Source organism: Vespa crabro, chromosome 9 (genome assembly GCF_910589235.1).
Source record: "Vespa crabro chromosome 9, iyVesCrab1.2, whole genome shotgun sequence".
Taxonomy (NCBI): domain Eukaryota; kingdom Metazoa; phylum Arthropoda; class Insecta; order Hymenoptera; family Vespidae; genus Vespa; species Vespa crabro.
The window spans coordinates 7,703,758-7,720,000 of NC_060963.1; the positions used below are offsets into that span (position 1 = coordinate 7,703,758).

The 16,243-nt window shown below is 32.9% G+C and overlaps 1 protein-coding gene across 7 annotated transcripts in view; it reads left to right on the forward strand.

Annotated features, from left to right (window-relative positions):
• The first annotated feature begins 3,447 nt into the window (after positions 1–3,447).
• Positions 3,448–16,243, forward strand: part of LOC124426538 (glutamate receptor ionotropic, kainate 2-like) — a 74,285-nt gene continuing 61,489 nt past the window's right edge. For all 7 annotated transcript variants that reach the window (XM_046968313.1, XM_046968314.1, XM_046968315.1 and 4 more), the window contains exons 1-2: positions 3,448–3,728; positions 9,604–9,795. In XM_046968313.1, the coding sequence (XP_046824269.1) occupies positions 9,702–9,795 (94 nt within the window). In that variant the 5' untranslated portion in view covers positions 3,448–3,728; positions 9,604–9,701. The remainder of the gene's footprint in view (positions 3,729–9,603; positions 9,796–16,243) is intronic.

Sequence of the window (16,243 nt, forward strand, 5' to 3'; positions counted from 1 at the left end):
TATTTATTTTATTTTCAATTAAATTAAATCTTACATGGATTCGCATTCATCGCTAGAAAATTTTTCAAACGTGTCAGAGGGAGTGAAATTATTTGAGATATTTTTGTGATATGGAGATTCAAAGAGATTTAAAAAAAAAAATATTTCGTTTTTCATCTGTTCGTAAAAATTAGAGGGAAGTATCATCGAAAAGAAAAAAAAATATCGAAAGTACTTTCAACGTACTTTTATTCTACTGAACAAATAAAGATGTAGATAATAATAATTTTAATGATACCGTCAGCTTATCCAACGCAAAGTGAAAAACTCAACGAAGTCTTTAGAACTGATATAGCACGGAGGAGGAATGTTCTCAAGATTCGACCAACTGCGAAATATTACAATTTAGAGAGAGAGAGAAAGAGAGAGAGAGAGAGAGAGAGAAAGAGATAAAAGTCATATAACCGACGAAAATCATTTGTATCTTTTCGAAAAGAAAGTCTACGTTTTATACGAAAAATCAAATATTCCATTTATTTCTTATTATATTAAATAAAAAATATTCAACTACATTTTTTAATCTCTTACGTTCGTAGCAAAAGTTAATAAATACTACAAATAATTCTATTAATTTTTTTTTCGAGTATATAATATCGTGAAAATCGATAATGTTGCTCGAAACGTCGGTATAATAAATTCCTCGTTCATCATTTTTGCTCTATTCATTCGTCTTCGCTTGTCGTTCAACTCAAACGAAATGCACCTTGTAATGAAGCGAACATTAATTTCAAATTTTTTTCGAATTATAATATTAAACCATTTGCTTAAAGAGATAATCACGAGTGTTCTTTGTCATAATGAAATAAATAATCTCTGATTTATTCGTACGGATTAAAAATTTGAAAGAGGATGAATACAGATTGATAACTCGTGAAAAATAAAAAGAATTGTATGTATTCAATGACGAATCATTTTATTCAAAGATGAATCAAATAGAGGATAATAAAATCGAGCCACCAAATAATGGTGATCAACGAAAAACAAAAGCCCCAGTACTTTTAATGTGCCGCGAGCGAATGGAACATAACCGCGTCATATGATCGGCTAATTGCTTCCCATTTAACTGGGTTTTAACCAGCCGCTTATCGTTTGGCAACGATATTCCCAAACTCTCCGACATCGTTTCGCACGCGTTGTAGGCATTCGCCTTCGCATCGAATGCCAACGGGAAAGTTGCTTGTAATCCAAAGCAATTTAAAGATAACGAAAAACGATACCGCCCTTACCACGCACAGTTCGATAAATTTCCTAGAGCTTTCCAGGGAGTTCAAGATAAAAATCCTTATTTATTGTCATGAACGAGAAAGTTCCACTTGCTTTCCAATATTTTTGAAAAAATTCTATAATATCGACGTCCGTTTCGAATTATTACACATAATTAATTTGTTTTATGATTCGTCAGAGTTAAGAATTCATGAAAAATCAGTGAAATTGACCTCAACCATATCGATGACATAGAATAGATATAAATGGTTTCTCATTATCAGGCTCATATAATTAATCTGAAATCAACATATATATATTTTATTGCTGAATTAACAATAAGCTTTCAACGTATCATCGTTTCAAACTATCATCAACGTTTGCTAATGTACTTATCGTTAGTTATCGAAATACTGACAATGAGATAAAAGTTTTCTAAGCTTCTTTTACGTTCGTAGAAAACCGTAGACGATAAGTGTCCATGACAAGAGCTTTTCGATAAAACTTTCTCACCAGCGAATACGTTAGCAAACACTTTTAATCCGATGAGGCGTAACTTTTCATTGGCTCTCTGCAACGATGCCGAAATCGATGACGAACTCGTTCCTCTATTCGTCCATCCGAAAATAGATAACCCGCTCTCCTGAAAACCGGAGCAACTTTACCAAGTTAGGAATAGAACGTATAGAGATATAACGTTCATAGAGAAAACTTTTCTAATCTAGCGCAAAGTAGGCGCAAGAAACGCAACCACGAAATTCTTTCGACGCTAATGCTTTATTTAAAGAAACACTGTAATTAAGGTCTCTTTTTTCTTTCCTCACGAAGTTCGAAAAATGAGAAACGATTTAGATTATAAATGATATTGCAAGATATCATCTTTTCTTTTTTGGTAATTTACAATTGCAAATTACAAGGGGAAAAAACAAATGATATAACAAAAATAAAAATAGATCTTTGACCAATAGAAGGAACAAAGATTATGATAATCTTTTCATTTAACCATTCGCCTACAGATACAGAATATATTTTGTATAGAGATTTTTCAAAGAAATGAAAGAATGAAAGCAGAAAGAAGGAAAATGGGGGAAAGAGAGAGAGAAAGAGATCAAGATATTTTCTCAGGATCTACTCAGGAAATCTTCTACGAAGTGGACGGAAGTAAGATGTGGACGGAGTTTCTACTTTAAATAAGCCACTACTATGCACTGGATCAATGGCTGATTTGAAAAGAAATTTTTCTTCGCTTTTACTTATTTTCCAAAAAAAAAAATTTGTTTCCACATTTTCAAATAAATTTTATATCCAAAGAGTATATTAATTATCAAAAATTAATTTACCATAGGCAATACGCGTTGCGACATGATATATTCAGTTTATAGGTACATCACTTGACAAAATAATTTAATAAATAAATTGAACGTTTTATTATATAATTATATAAAAAAAAAAAAATAAAATGGAACTAATAATAAATATCTAATCATGAAAATTCTTACTTGAATTTTCCCCGCTGGTTACAACGCCATCGGTCGGAGAAAGCGGCAAACAGTAAGTTCCTCTGGAATCACGGTTATCCACTTGGAAACAAGTTAAAATTATTTCAGGGTTCGTGTCTTGGCTAAGACTTTATTCAGCATAGCGAAAACGCACACGTTATAATACCTGTTGCTTGGCCTCTCAAGTATGTGTGCAACCTTAATCGATACTAACTCCGACGTTTGTACAATTTTCAAGAAAAATATGATTTTCTTTTTCATTATATTACATTAAAATCGAATATATTAAGACTATTTTCGAAATTATCAATTAAAGTAAATCAATAAAGAATTAGAACATAACTACTATATTGTATAAATTCACTGTAAATTGATTAATTTGAATAAATTAATTGTAAATTTGATTTTAATTTATCATATAAAACAAACAAAATTATCCTCGTCTTATACGCACACATATGATACATTATATAATTAATATCATATAAAATCAATTTGTTTGCATTTATGTATAAATAAATCAAATAAAAAAAAATAGAATAGTAAAAAAAATGAAGATAAGATGATAAGACAAATAGCCTGAAAGAAGAGTACGTGGTAACAGGTGACGCATGCGCAAACGCTCTTCGAGCACGTGTCCGGCTCGAGAAGGAGAATTCAGAGATCGGCTAAGTTCGGGTAGCTTCGCGAGTCGACGACCGAACAACCGAGGACAGTCGTGCGCCGGCCGCTGTCACGGTAGGATGTATTTGTTTATGTTGACGCGACAATGATCCTCGAGTATCCTTAGAGGTTATGTTTACGCGTGCGTCGCGATAAGACTAGGACCGTTTGGATTGCGTCTTATAAATTACTTCTCTTTCATCTTTTAAAAGCAACTTCATCTTCATTTCTTCAACTTTACGAAGAGGATCAAGGAAATTCAACTGGCAAGGTTCTTCGCTAAATCAATTTAAGGATCGAAGAAAGATAGAGAAATCATTCTAAGTACATAAACATAATTTTTATATTATTTCATTTACTGTTAATATTATATTTGTTATTATTATCGCTTCTTTCTATATTATTCTTAATAACATGTGCGATATAAATAATTTTATTTGATAATTTTAAAAAAAGAAATTCAATGTAGCCGTTTATCGATTATCCATGTGGTATCTTTTAAGAGACACAGTAGACTCAAGAGACGCGTTTTTTATTTCGCCAAGGATTATATAAACAGGTCAAGTATACGACTCGAACGTCCTCCTTTTATCGGGGCGTACTAGTAAGTTAGTTAGGCGAATATGGAGCACGTCGAAGGAAAGAATCGTTGACCGTTCGAAGTCTTACGATTTCAACTACGAAGCTTCTTTTTTTTTCTCGTTCTTTTGAATAAAACAACGGTGCTAGAGAAACTTTCTTTACGAATCGAATTTTCTTTCCAACTTTTACATGGCAATATTCAAGTACTAGGTAATACGTCTACAACTTTGTTTTTAATTCGAATTTACGTTCGGGATCGTATTTAATTGCTTCTTAAGAATCTTCGAATGAACGAATAGTATTTTTTTTTCTTTTCTTTTTTTGGAAAAAACTTTTCTTTTTTTCGGAGAAAAGGGATAATCAACGATAATTTTGTTTTCAACTGTACATATACTTATACAATACATATAATATATGCATATTTACGTAAAATAGGTTTTCTTTATAATTGTTGGAACCTCGAATATAAATGATTGTTGACCCTTTGGAACACGTGGTACACAGTACAAAGTACGATTTCAAGCTGTACAAGTTCTATGCAGAAACAGCCATTTGTTCAGAACGTATAGTGTAGTAATCCGCGAATATTATTTTCAGAGTGAGTATATATGTGTAGAGTTAATTCTCAATCGATCATAATCATCTCTCGTTACTCCGACCGATAAAAATGGATTTATAGTACATAGATCCTTCGACAAGAAGGAAGTTGCATTGATTTTAATTGGATCGAAAATAAATAAATAAATAAATAAATATATAAATATGTATATATAATCTTTAGTTAATACAAACTTGATAAGTATAAGTCGATTTTTTCTTTTTTATTTTCTTATTCTTTTTCTTTTTCTTTTTCTTTTTTTCTTTTTTTTTTTTTTTTTTCTTTTAAGAAGCGGCACTCAAAATGTCAATTTAATTCGATCGAAAAGTAGTTTACGATGTCGTAACTACCGTTGAAATCTATAAATTTACTGTGTTTCACGCGGTGAATTGCTTTTCAAGGCAACTAAACGTGAACTATTTGTCCCACGTGCGAACGGAAGTACCGGCAAATTAAAGTGGAACGTGTTTTCGTCCTTCGTTTCTTCCTCCTTTTCTCTTGTACGCGCACCTGCTTTCCGCGTAACCCTTTTCTAACGCAAGATCATTTCATTTTTTTATATATATATATATTTTGTCGGTACGTTAATCTCTAAAAAAAAGAGAAAGAGAAGAAAGAAAACGATATATCATCTTGAGATTTATTCATTAATCAAACGAATAATGATTTTCGGTTTTTTCTTTATTTTTTTTTTTTTCTATTTTTTTCTTCTCTTTTTTTTACAAACTTCCATCTCAAATATACGAAGAAAAGAAAGAGATTTCAATTGTTTTCGGTATTCTATCTTTTTCATAATAACCTTTATATACTCGTGGTGGTTAACTGCATTCGTGTCTCGTTTTAATTCCACGTTCATAAAATTACGGAGATATTTTAACGAGCTCGCGGTTGAAAAGTTTACAGAGTCATTAAGCGTTATCTCCATTTCGAGTTAGTAATTTACTTTACTGTCCGACTTGTTTTTTTTTGTTTGCCCATTTTATTTTTTTTTAATTCCGTAATAATATAACAGATCGTAAAAAGAATATATACTGAGAAAGAGAGAGAGGGAGAGAAGAGAGAGAGAGAGAGAAAGAGAGAGAGAGAGACAAAGAGAGAGAGAGAGAGAGACAAAGAGAGAGAGAGAGAGGGAGAATAAAATCGTCTTGAAAAAATGTTTACATATGTTTGTAATTCTTTGAAAATGTACAGAATGTAGATAAAAAAAAAGAGGATGAAAGAGTAAGAAAGAATCTGTTATCACGCATCACCTTAACTATATCTACTCGATATCATGAAGATGTTTTGGAAGGATGATAAATCACGAGGATGGCTAGAAGGAGAAAAAGCTCCTAAGTGAAAAATATATATTCGTAAAATGGTCTTACAAAGGTGACCAACTTTCTCTCTTTCTCTCTCTCTCTCCCCCCCATTTTCTCTTCGTTTTCTACCCTTTTTCGAATTCCTCCTTTTCTCCACCTTTCCCGTGATTAAGGCGTTTCTATAGCCACGACGAATTATCGTCGGATAAAGTCGCTCGATTAAGGCGAGCTGCGAGCGACGGCAAACGAATCGGAAGAATTTCGTTTAACAGCTCGCTCGTCTTCTTTTCAAAGGACTCTCAAGTTGGGATTCAAGAGAGCAAGACTAAAAAGAAAAGAGAGAAAAAGAAAGAAAACGAGACTATCTTTCAATGATTTCCACTATCTCTCCTTTCTACATATTAATTATAGAAGAATCGATCGTTAAAATAGATTATTATGTATAAAGAAATAAAACGAGATGACTAAGGGCTTTCCTTTATTATCGTCTACCAACGTATAATTTCGACCACGTGAACTATAATTCTCCTTGTTCCTACCAATGCTTAGGTATGCATAAAAATGTGTAAAAGAGAACCCGTTATATTACTTTTCGCATGAGAGATCACTGATATTAAAAACGTAGTTGGTTTATTACATTTTTTCTTTCAGCACGTATCGAACCTCACAAATTCTTTTTCCCATATGCGTCTGGTAATATGGTTGAGAAGGCTTTTTGGGATAAGTAACGTTATAATTTTTTTTTCTTTTTCTTTTATTTTCCTTTTTTCGTTATCTTTTTTTTTTATTATAACAAGTTCATTCTTAAAAGTATCATTATGCAAAGCGATGATCCTACTTAAATGGAAGAATTTGAAATGTAAATCTTTGCAGAAAATGTAAATTTTATGAAATCCATGAGCAATGATTCCTTGTATATTCAGGAAAGAATACGAAACATGCTTTAATTAGAATCTTTTCATTTTAATATCGTATAAATTACATTTTAAGCCTTTATGAATGATTCTTTTTTTTTATCTTTACGTTTTTCAATAGTAAAGTTTCTCAAGTGTTAAAGAAGAGAATTGGGGATGCAAAATAGGAAATATTTAAGGTGATCTGTCAATATACGGGTGATTCGACGGTGATTCGATGACCGCATTGAAAACCCATGTATGTTTGTATATGTGTGTATATATACATATACATATACATATGTATATATCCTTATGTAGGAAGTCGAAGTAGGAACGAACGCTAACTCATAAACTCTAGCCAATGTATGTGCTTTGAAAACACGCGCTTTCGAAAAGTCGCCAGCCAGTCTGCGAGTTGGCACCACCACAAAATATACGACATCGGAATCTTTCCACGAACGAACTAAAAGTCGTACCATTGTTTCTTCTGAAGCGAGGCGTATACCAAGAAGAAAAGCGAGCTTCTCCCTTTCTCGTTCTTTCCTTTCCCCATTTTCTCGATCCTCCTTCACCGCTCATGAAGGAATCACGACATTGAATTAAAGTCTCGTACACTTAGTTTTCCGAAGCTCATTTCTCTTTTCTTTTTCTTGTAATCCGAACCATTTGATTTCACTTTATATATGGGATATAATAGTAAGTTGTGCCATTCGAAGAGAAATATTGTAATAATAATAAAATAAAATTTTGAAAAGAAGGAAAAACAAAACAATACGAAAAGAAATAAAATAAAATAAAACAAGATTAGCGATTGTGTTTTTAAGGATATTATTCAACTTCATTTTATATAAACAGCCAATCGTATTGTCTGTGCTCGTCAAAAAGACTAAATCGAGAAGAATCGAAGTAGATACCTATCGGTTATCTACATTGTGGATTTTTCCCTTTGCATTGAAACCCTGAAGCTAATTTCTTTTACGAAGAAGCCCCCAAAGCACTGTGTCTCTCTCTCTCTCTCTCTCTCTCTCTCTCTTACTCCCCTCTTTCTCTTACTCTCTCCTTTTTTCTTTCTATTCAACTAACTTACTCACTCTTTTTATTCTCGATACTATGTAATCGTACTTTCGTTCGCGGGTTTGCTCGTGTTAGTTCGAAAAAAAAAAAGAAAACGATGCGTATCGAAGGAGAAAGCGTCTAGACAAATTTCTGGCGTTGTACTACGAGCCAATCCATTTGCCAGATCGCTATAGATGTAGCTGACTATGGAGACTCAATCGGAAACGAAAAAAAGGAAAAGGAAATAAGAAAAAAAAAAACGGCAGGATGAAAATGTGTTGATATCGCCAGCCTTTATTTCTCCAAATTTCAGAAAATTCAAAATATACGCTTGACCGATGGAAATGTCCATCTTATGTATGAACGAATGAAAAGACATCTTATTTATACATATATATATATATATATATATATATATATATATATATATATATATATATATATACATTAAAGCTAGACGACTTTGAAAGCTTTCCAAGTAGCAAATCTCCTTTATCATTTTAACATTACATTCTCCAAAGTTATTTTGCATTTGAACTTCTCGCCCTTCCTTTATAGCTATAGACATTGCCTCTTTCTGTCTTCATCATCGATCGTAACCAAGACTAACAAATGTCTTTGAACGAGAGGCACTTTTTTAATGCTTATTTATTAAAATATTATTTGTTCGTAATGAACGGAAAAGCTTAAGGACTCGAAGCTCGCTCCCAAAATCAGAATGCAACATTACTTTTGAAATATAAAAAATACAAACATTTATTTTTCCCTTAAGTTACAAACGCATCAGAATAAAAGTACACGGGATATCGTTGTCCAGACATCGGACAAAGCTATTTACTTTTTCGCATGTGAGTAGTTTCGATTGAGACCGAGGCAGAATTACGGTTCACAGTAAAATCAGAAACGACTCGCGCGTAGCAATGTATTTCCACTCGTGACTACCAAACGCGATGCTTTTCGATATTCGAAAGAGCTTCGAGCACCATCGATATTTATCGGTAAAAGGCTAAAAATATTGAAGATCGCTGTCGACTGTTGAAACGCAAAATAATATAATGCGCACATATACGTGTACATATGTACGAGCTATTATTATCGTTCATTGATAAATAATATAATAATGTAGAAAGTAAGTATTTTATTGTAGAATCTCACGTTTTTCAAACTTTATTTATGTTTTGTTATATCGATTTGTTTAAACAAAAAAAAAAGAAGAAAGAACAAATATTGCCTTATTCGTCCTTGTTCGAAGCACTTCGATGTACATGTCCAAACGTATCATTTTTTATAACGACAAATAAATATGCGCATTGGCAAACGTATCGAATATGTTGGGAGATATAGGAAAACGGTCTATCAATAACTTGGAAAATATAGGAACAGATCTTGTCGCCTTGAGATACATGAGAATTTATTTTCGATATACATAATCATAAATTTCTTTCAAGGATACATAGTAAGTTTGTAAAAAAAAAAAAAAATTATACTCTCTAGTTACTTCAAATGGAATAATTTTACGTCAGGTCGAATTATTCGCGATGATAAAATAAAATATAAAATTATTATAATGGTTCGAAAAAAAAAAAGAAAAAAACAAAACAAATTAAAAAACATTTTCGAATATATCAATCATAAATATAACAAAACGAATCTTTTCTACAATTACGTATTATATTTATCTTTATCCACTGTATAATTCTTGATACATTTAAACAAAAAAATCGATAGACATTCTGTACAAGAAGAATTTTCTTTTAAATTTTCAGGTAAATGCAAGAATCGGAGAAATTCCGTTGCCGTTGGGCATAGACGCGTGTGATAAGGGCCACCGAGGGGCCGCGACGCTGGGTTTTCGAGATGAGCTATGAATCTGGGCTATCTGCTAGCCTCCGCCTTCATCCTTCAGCTGCTTCGGCTGCCGTTTCTCGTCGAAACCTTACCCTCTGTCGTGAAAATCGGTGAGTCCTTAAAATAGATACTTAGATATTCATTCTTTTTGGTTCCTATCGAAATCCGATAGATTAAAAGTCACAAGTTCAGTATGAACAAATCTATCGAATCATATTGCATAATTTATAGATCGGAAAAATTATTAAATAGTGAGAGAGAAAGAGAGAGAGAGAGAGAGAGAGAGAGAGAGAGAGAGAGAAAGAGAAGGAAAAGAGAATAGCGTTCATGCAATCTATTTTAATCTTAAAAATTAGCAACAGATTTGAGCTATTTATTTTTCACTCTTTCTCTCTCTCTCTCTCTCTCTCTCTCTCTCTCTCTCTCTCTTTCCCTCTCCCCCTCTCTCACTCTTTCTCTCTTCTCCACTTCCTACTCCATTTCAGCGTGGGTTGTTAATTAATGAGCTCTCACTGTGAATATTCGCTGTTGTCTTGCTATGATTAAAGTCACAGACCGAATACGGATGAGTGGCATAAATTATCACACGGTGGTTAACCGTGCATCAGGGAAAATCCACCAGAATTGGCAATTCGTCAGTATTATCCATGATTATGAAGCATTCTTGTTAACTCATTATTGGTATTAGTTTTCATTTAACTGATTATTCCGTGGAATGATGAATAATTGTGTCTGGTTAACGAAACGATCAATATAAAATTGTGGAGAAAGAAAAAAAAGTGTTAATATTTAAAAGAAAATAGTTCTTATTATTCATTTTATCTTAAGAAATTAAACCGTAGCTTGATCTTTTAAAGATAAGAAATAGTCTTATTTGTTTTCAACCCTTGTGAAAGAATGTTGAAAGGTGAGAAAAGGAAGTGACGTTGAAATACATCGAGGAGTGTAAGGGAAGAAAAAGTAATGAGTGAAAAGGTAAGCAGTACGGCAATTAACGACGAAAAGGTGGTTTGAGAAAAACTTCATCACGACGACCACAGTTATGAACATTTGATATATCTGTTAACTATTATCTATTCCCTTTGTCCAAGAGAGATGTTTAACGCTAGTTGTGCACACTAATAAATAATTTCAAGTTGTACACTTGGATGCGTTACACCCCAGGCACATTGAATAGCTTTCATTTATATACAATGAATAATTTTTACTCCAAAAAAATACTACATATTCTTTGAAGTCTCGGAAATAATAATAATAATTCTGTCATATTTCATTTCTGAAATAATAATAATAATAATTATAAAAAAAAATTCATGAATCATGCAATACGCAAATTGTTTTAATTGAGTTCAAAGTTGGCCTGTTCTATAACCAACAGGCACAACTAGAGTTAAAATTTATAAGTAAAATTTACATTCCTCTTAAATTGAGAAATATCTTTTTTCAAAGATACCACAAAATAGTTTCTCGAACGAAAGATTCTTGGAACTTGACTTTTGCTTAGATTTTTATACGAAGACAAAATCGTTGTAATGGCGTTCTCTCTTGGACGAATAGATCTTATTCTTCTTTTTATTCTCTTTGTTCTCTTTCTTCTTCTTGAAAATGTTACCTTTACTGTGAATGTCTTCCAAATAGAGAAAACGATGAGAAAAGACGACGGATAAAAAGAAACTGAAGAGGAAGAAAAAAAAAATATGGAAAAATTGAAAATGCGTCACCAACCAAAGAAACCATGCGATAGAACGATTTTATATATAAGCGTGTTATTTGTTCTCTCCTTCTGAATTTTCGAAAGTGCAAGAAATTCGCTCGTCTTTCACCGGGCAGAAAACTTTCGTGAATTTATTATATTTATAAAATAAAAAGAGAAAGAAAGAAATTGAACGCAAAAAAAAACTGACGAGAATCAATTTAAATCGTTTTTCAAATCTCATCTTTTTTCTCTTTCTTTTGCCTTTCTTCTTTTCTTATTTTTTTTTTTTTTTTTTTTTTTTTTGTTTTTTTTTTTTTACTTGAAATATGAAACATACCAGTAAAATGTACGCATAGATATTTAGATTTTGATATGAAACGTTATGATCCATAAGGGTGTTTCGATATCTCAAATGGTTTTAAAGATAATCGTCTCTCACTTAACTTTTTTCTCCGTCGAGAGTAACTCCCTACGGTCGAGTTTGAAAAAGCGGAAGAAGGGAAAGAGGAGGAAAAGTATATCTCAGTGATATGAATCGTGTAGGAACATCGTTTCAACCGGAGTAGTTGTATAGGCCGAGAAGAAGCCATTATTTCTTTCCGTGTAAATCCGCGTATGAGCGTATGAGAGAAGAGGGGAAGATAAAGAAAAACGTTTCGAAAATGAAGCGTAAACTAAAAAAAAAAAAAAAAAAAAAAAAAAAAAAAATAAATAAATAAAGAAAAAATGCAACTCCTTTTTCACGAAACGTTTGAAACGAATAACTGCATTCGCTTTTCACCTCCTACCTCTCTTTTTCCATTCTTCACGATCTATCCAAGCTCTAGCAGTACTCTTTCGCTCGTGAAACGCAGGTCGGATAACAACGTTTACAGGCGGCAATATAAACACCAGACAAAATTCATTTCTCTTTCAAAACATACTATACTCTGTCACGAGCCGCTTACAAAGCCTCGGGCTCATCTACTTCATTCTTTCTTTCACAAACAACTTATCTTTTTTGAGTAGGTTCGCTCGTTTCTTTCGAGAAGAAATTCGAATTGATAGGAATGATGATTCCTTCCATGTAAATGTATCCTTGAAAAAGAATATCAATATTGATTGTTCAAATTTATTTAATCATTACAAATTGATACTTTTTCACGAGTAATAAAATAAAAAAAAAAAATAAGATTTAATTTATCACAGAACTTTACGAAAAGTATCGTTTAGTACATGTGCTGTGGTAGAAACCATTCTCAATACGGCAAGTGATTGGTCGGTCGTTTGGTGTTAAGAAAAGCCGTTGAAACGGTCGTTCGCTTTATTTAGGACACGAGTAGAGAAGTGATAGTTGGATGGACCGTAACCGGAAGGTTACCGGCCAAGCGGAAAGTTCCTTCTGAGGAGATCATCCGGATATCGTGGCTAGCCACGAGATTCGGTTTCAAATTCCGCTTGAAATTCGTGTCTGTTAGTTCGTTCGTTCATTCGTTTGTTCATCCGAAGCACTTTATACGAACAAGAAAAGGTGCCGCCTTTTCGTCGAATGTTTTCCGGAACTTGTCGTCTTACGAAACTTTCGAGTTTTAGCAAGACTTCCGACCCGTAATCCTATGGTTTATTTACGAAACAACTTGGTCTCGTGTAAAACGCGAACTACCGCAAAACGGCTAAGGTCGAATCGCTTTCCGATGGACACGAATAACGTTGGATTAGATTCGTCGATTTGGAATTTGATTTCGGATAGTGGTAGTAAAAAAATATCTATTTTCGAGACGTTCAAATTTTAAATCCCGATTTATAGGCTTCGATGAATCAATAAAAGTAAAAATATTTTTCTTTTTTTTTTTTGATGTCATTGTTTAGTTACAATATTTATTATTCTCTTAAATATTGAGTTATAATTCTTCATATTAATTCGCATAACAATTTTATACGTTAAGATAATTTCAAAGATAATTTTTTTCTTAACTTTTAATATACAAACGAAATAACATCCGCAAAGCATATAGCTATTATATAAAAGTTGAAAAAAAAAGAAGAAATAATCTAGTATTTTCGAGGAAGTTAAGTTATATGACTTTGTCAACATATCCCTATATTTCCAAACCAAAAGAATAATATTGAAAACTCACGTTAATAAATAGACGAAAGAACGTTGATATTGAGGTTCGATGCGTAATCAAGAATCACTTTTGAAATTATCGTTGAAGTTTACATACAAGCAAAGACGTTTCTTTTGCATTCTTATCGCTATTTTTAAGCATAATAACGTAGATGCGCCTTTGTTATTTGCATAGAACGATAAAAGGAAACTCGTTCACAAAACCAATCTCGCGGTCATTGAACATCATCGTAGTCTTATCGTGGCCACTTGCTGTCCGAACCAGTAGCGTGGAAATCGATTTTCTCAAGCAAGGAGCAACTTTGTCGGGACAAACTTTCGATAACGACAGTTTCCTATCGAAACGATTACGATTAGTTTCGTTTTCCCTATAATATAATACGATATAATACAACAAAACACAACAATCGGCTACGATTTCTTCCTTTCCTTTCATCTATCTATTCTTCTTTTCTATTTGAAATGCGAACGTTCATGTTAATATTTTCGTAAGAAACGAAAGGGAAAACAGCCTCGGTAATATAATGAAAGCTATATACGTGAGGGCTATAACGCGATTATACTTGAGGGCTTCAACCAAGTACCCCTAAAACCTCTCCGATTCCAACTATCGCTTCATTCTAGCTAGATATTGTCCACGATAAAATTTGTCGATAGAAAATTGTCGGTGCTAAACCCGTCAATGCTTTTTCTTTTTCTATTTAGTTTATTTCTCTCTCTCTCTCTCTCTCTCTCTCTCTCTCTCTCTCTCTCTCTCTTTCTCTTTCTCTCTCTCTCTCTCTCATTCTCTCTCTTTTTTATTTCTTTTTTTTTTTATTTTTTCTACTTTCATGCCTGATAAGAAACTGGAGGAAAGCTCTCGTAACCATTTCTTTTCTTCGATAGTATCGAAGAAATCGAAATAGTGGATTAAAAACTTTACGTCTTCGCACTAGGATCGGTTCATATCCGACATTGCCGTCCCACTTCTTAAAAATCGATAAGAAAAACCATAAGATATAAGAATAAAGTAAAATTCGACAATCTTTTATTTGCGTAATTTTAATAATGATTTTAGTAATATAATAGATTCGGAGAAACAATGCACGAAAGCATAGAGAGAGAGAGAGAGAGAGAGAGAGAGAGAGAGAGAGAGAGAGAGAGAGAGAGAGAGAGAGGAAGGGTATTATGTTAGGGCCGTTCATATCGTGCGATATTTTTCTGTTATTTTGTTTTCCCCGTTCTTTCTCTCCCCTTCACATATCCCCATAAATCGCGTGAGACGAGGCAGTCGTTGTTGGATTCTCTTAAGTATATGAACCAATAGTGTTAAGAAATAAAGAACATAAATAATGATCTCAAGATTATTTCAGTCTCTAACATATTAAATCGTATTTAATAGTATGCATATGTACATAGATATAGAAGATAGGTCTTTGGAAAGATATATCATTCGTACGTTATTTCACGAAAAGAGATCGTTGATAACCGTTTCACGCTTTATCATAGCCTATCGTGGATAATCCCCTAAGCGGTGACCTAAAGGACTCGGCAGAAACGGTAAATATTTATCCATAGGATGGTGGATGAGACTGAATAGTTGTTAGTGAAGAACATCGAACTTTGACCTATCTTAGTCGTATCTACCGAGATATTCACGTATTTTCCTACTATATTAGCTTATCGGCGAAGGTGCACATCGTTGTTATTTTTTTTTCTCGTTTTCTTAGATCTTTCTAGTTTCGTAATAACGACAACCTTGGAAATTACAGTACGGAAACTCGGTTTAACGCGAACAGGAATGGTGAGTAATAATTTTAGCAAACACTTTGAAAGTGGTGTTTCACGGAGGAACCTTTTATCCGGTGGATTATAAAATCACAGGGAATTGAAATCCAATAGTGTAATGAAGGAATAGAAAAGGAAAGACAAGTCGTTAAAGTTTATCGTCCGCGAAACGATGTGTTGTAAACCTTTAAGGTTTTTATAGTATAAAAGTTTATTGAAAACATTGTTTCAGCTTTATAAATCGATTATTAAAGATTCTTTACTGTAACAGTGATAGTAAGAGACCTAATCGTCGATATTAACTCTATAAAACGTCGTAAATGTCGTCATTGTCGTTTTCTCCCTTGATTACGTCTAAATATAATGGTAAAGTTGAATAAACAGAGAGAGGGTGGCGCCCATTAGCGCGTAATTGTCTCCACGGTCGTTCATATAATAACCATCCTGAGACGACAACGAAAACGACGACGGTGACTATAGCTATACAAGGATGACAAAGACCAAGACGATAACGAGGATAGTATCCGATTGCGCGATGGCTTCATCTAGGGAGCTTCTGACGTTTCTCGTGCCTTACAATTTCGAGTTATTGCGATATCATTTTTGAATCTTATATCATTCCTGAAAGTTTAATCCAACGTTCAAATTAATTTTATTTTTCGGTATAATCCTATAATAAAAATTTATCTTTTCAACGTTTTAGTCATCCCTGGATATATATTTTATTATGCAATATAAAGCTTTGTATGATCGGCTTATGGAGTTTACGTTTTATAACGATGGATCCAGGAATCAACTGATATAATCGATTATTTAACAACGTACGCGAGATATTAATTTCCAAATCGAATAACATTGTTGATGATCGAAGAAAAAAATAAATTTTTTTATTATTTTCAAAGGAAGGAATAATAACAGAAAATATTAGTAACTTAAAGTTAAGGAAAGTTAAATTATAAAAGATGTTACAGCGGTATAATATGAAAGT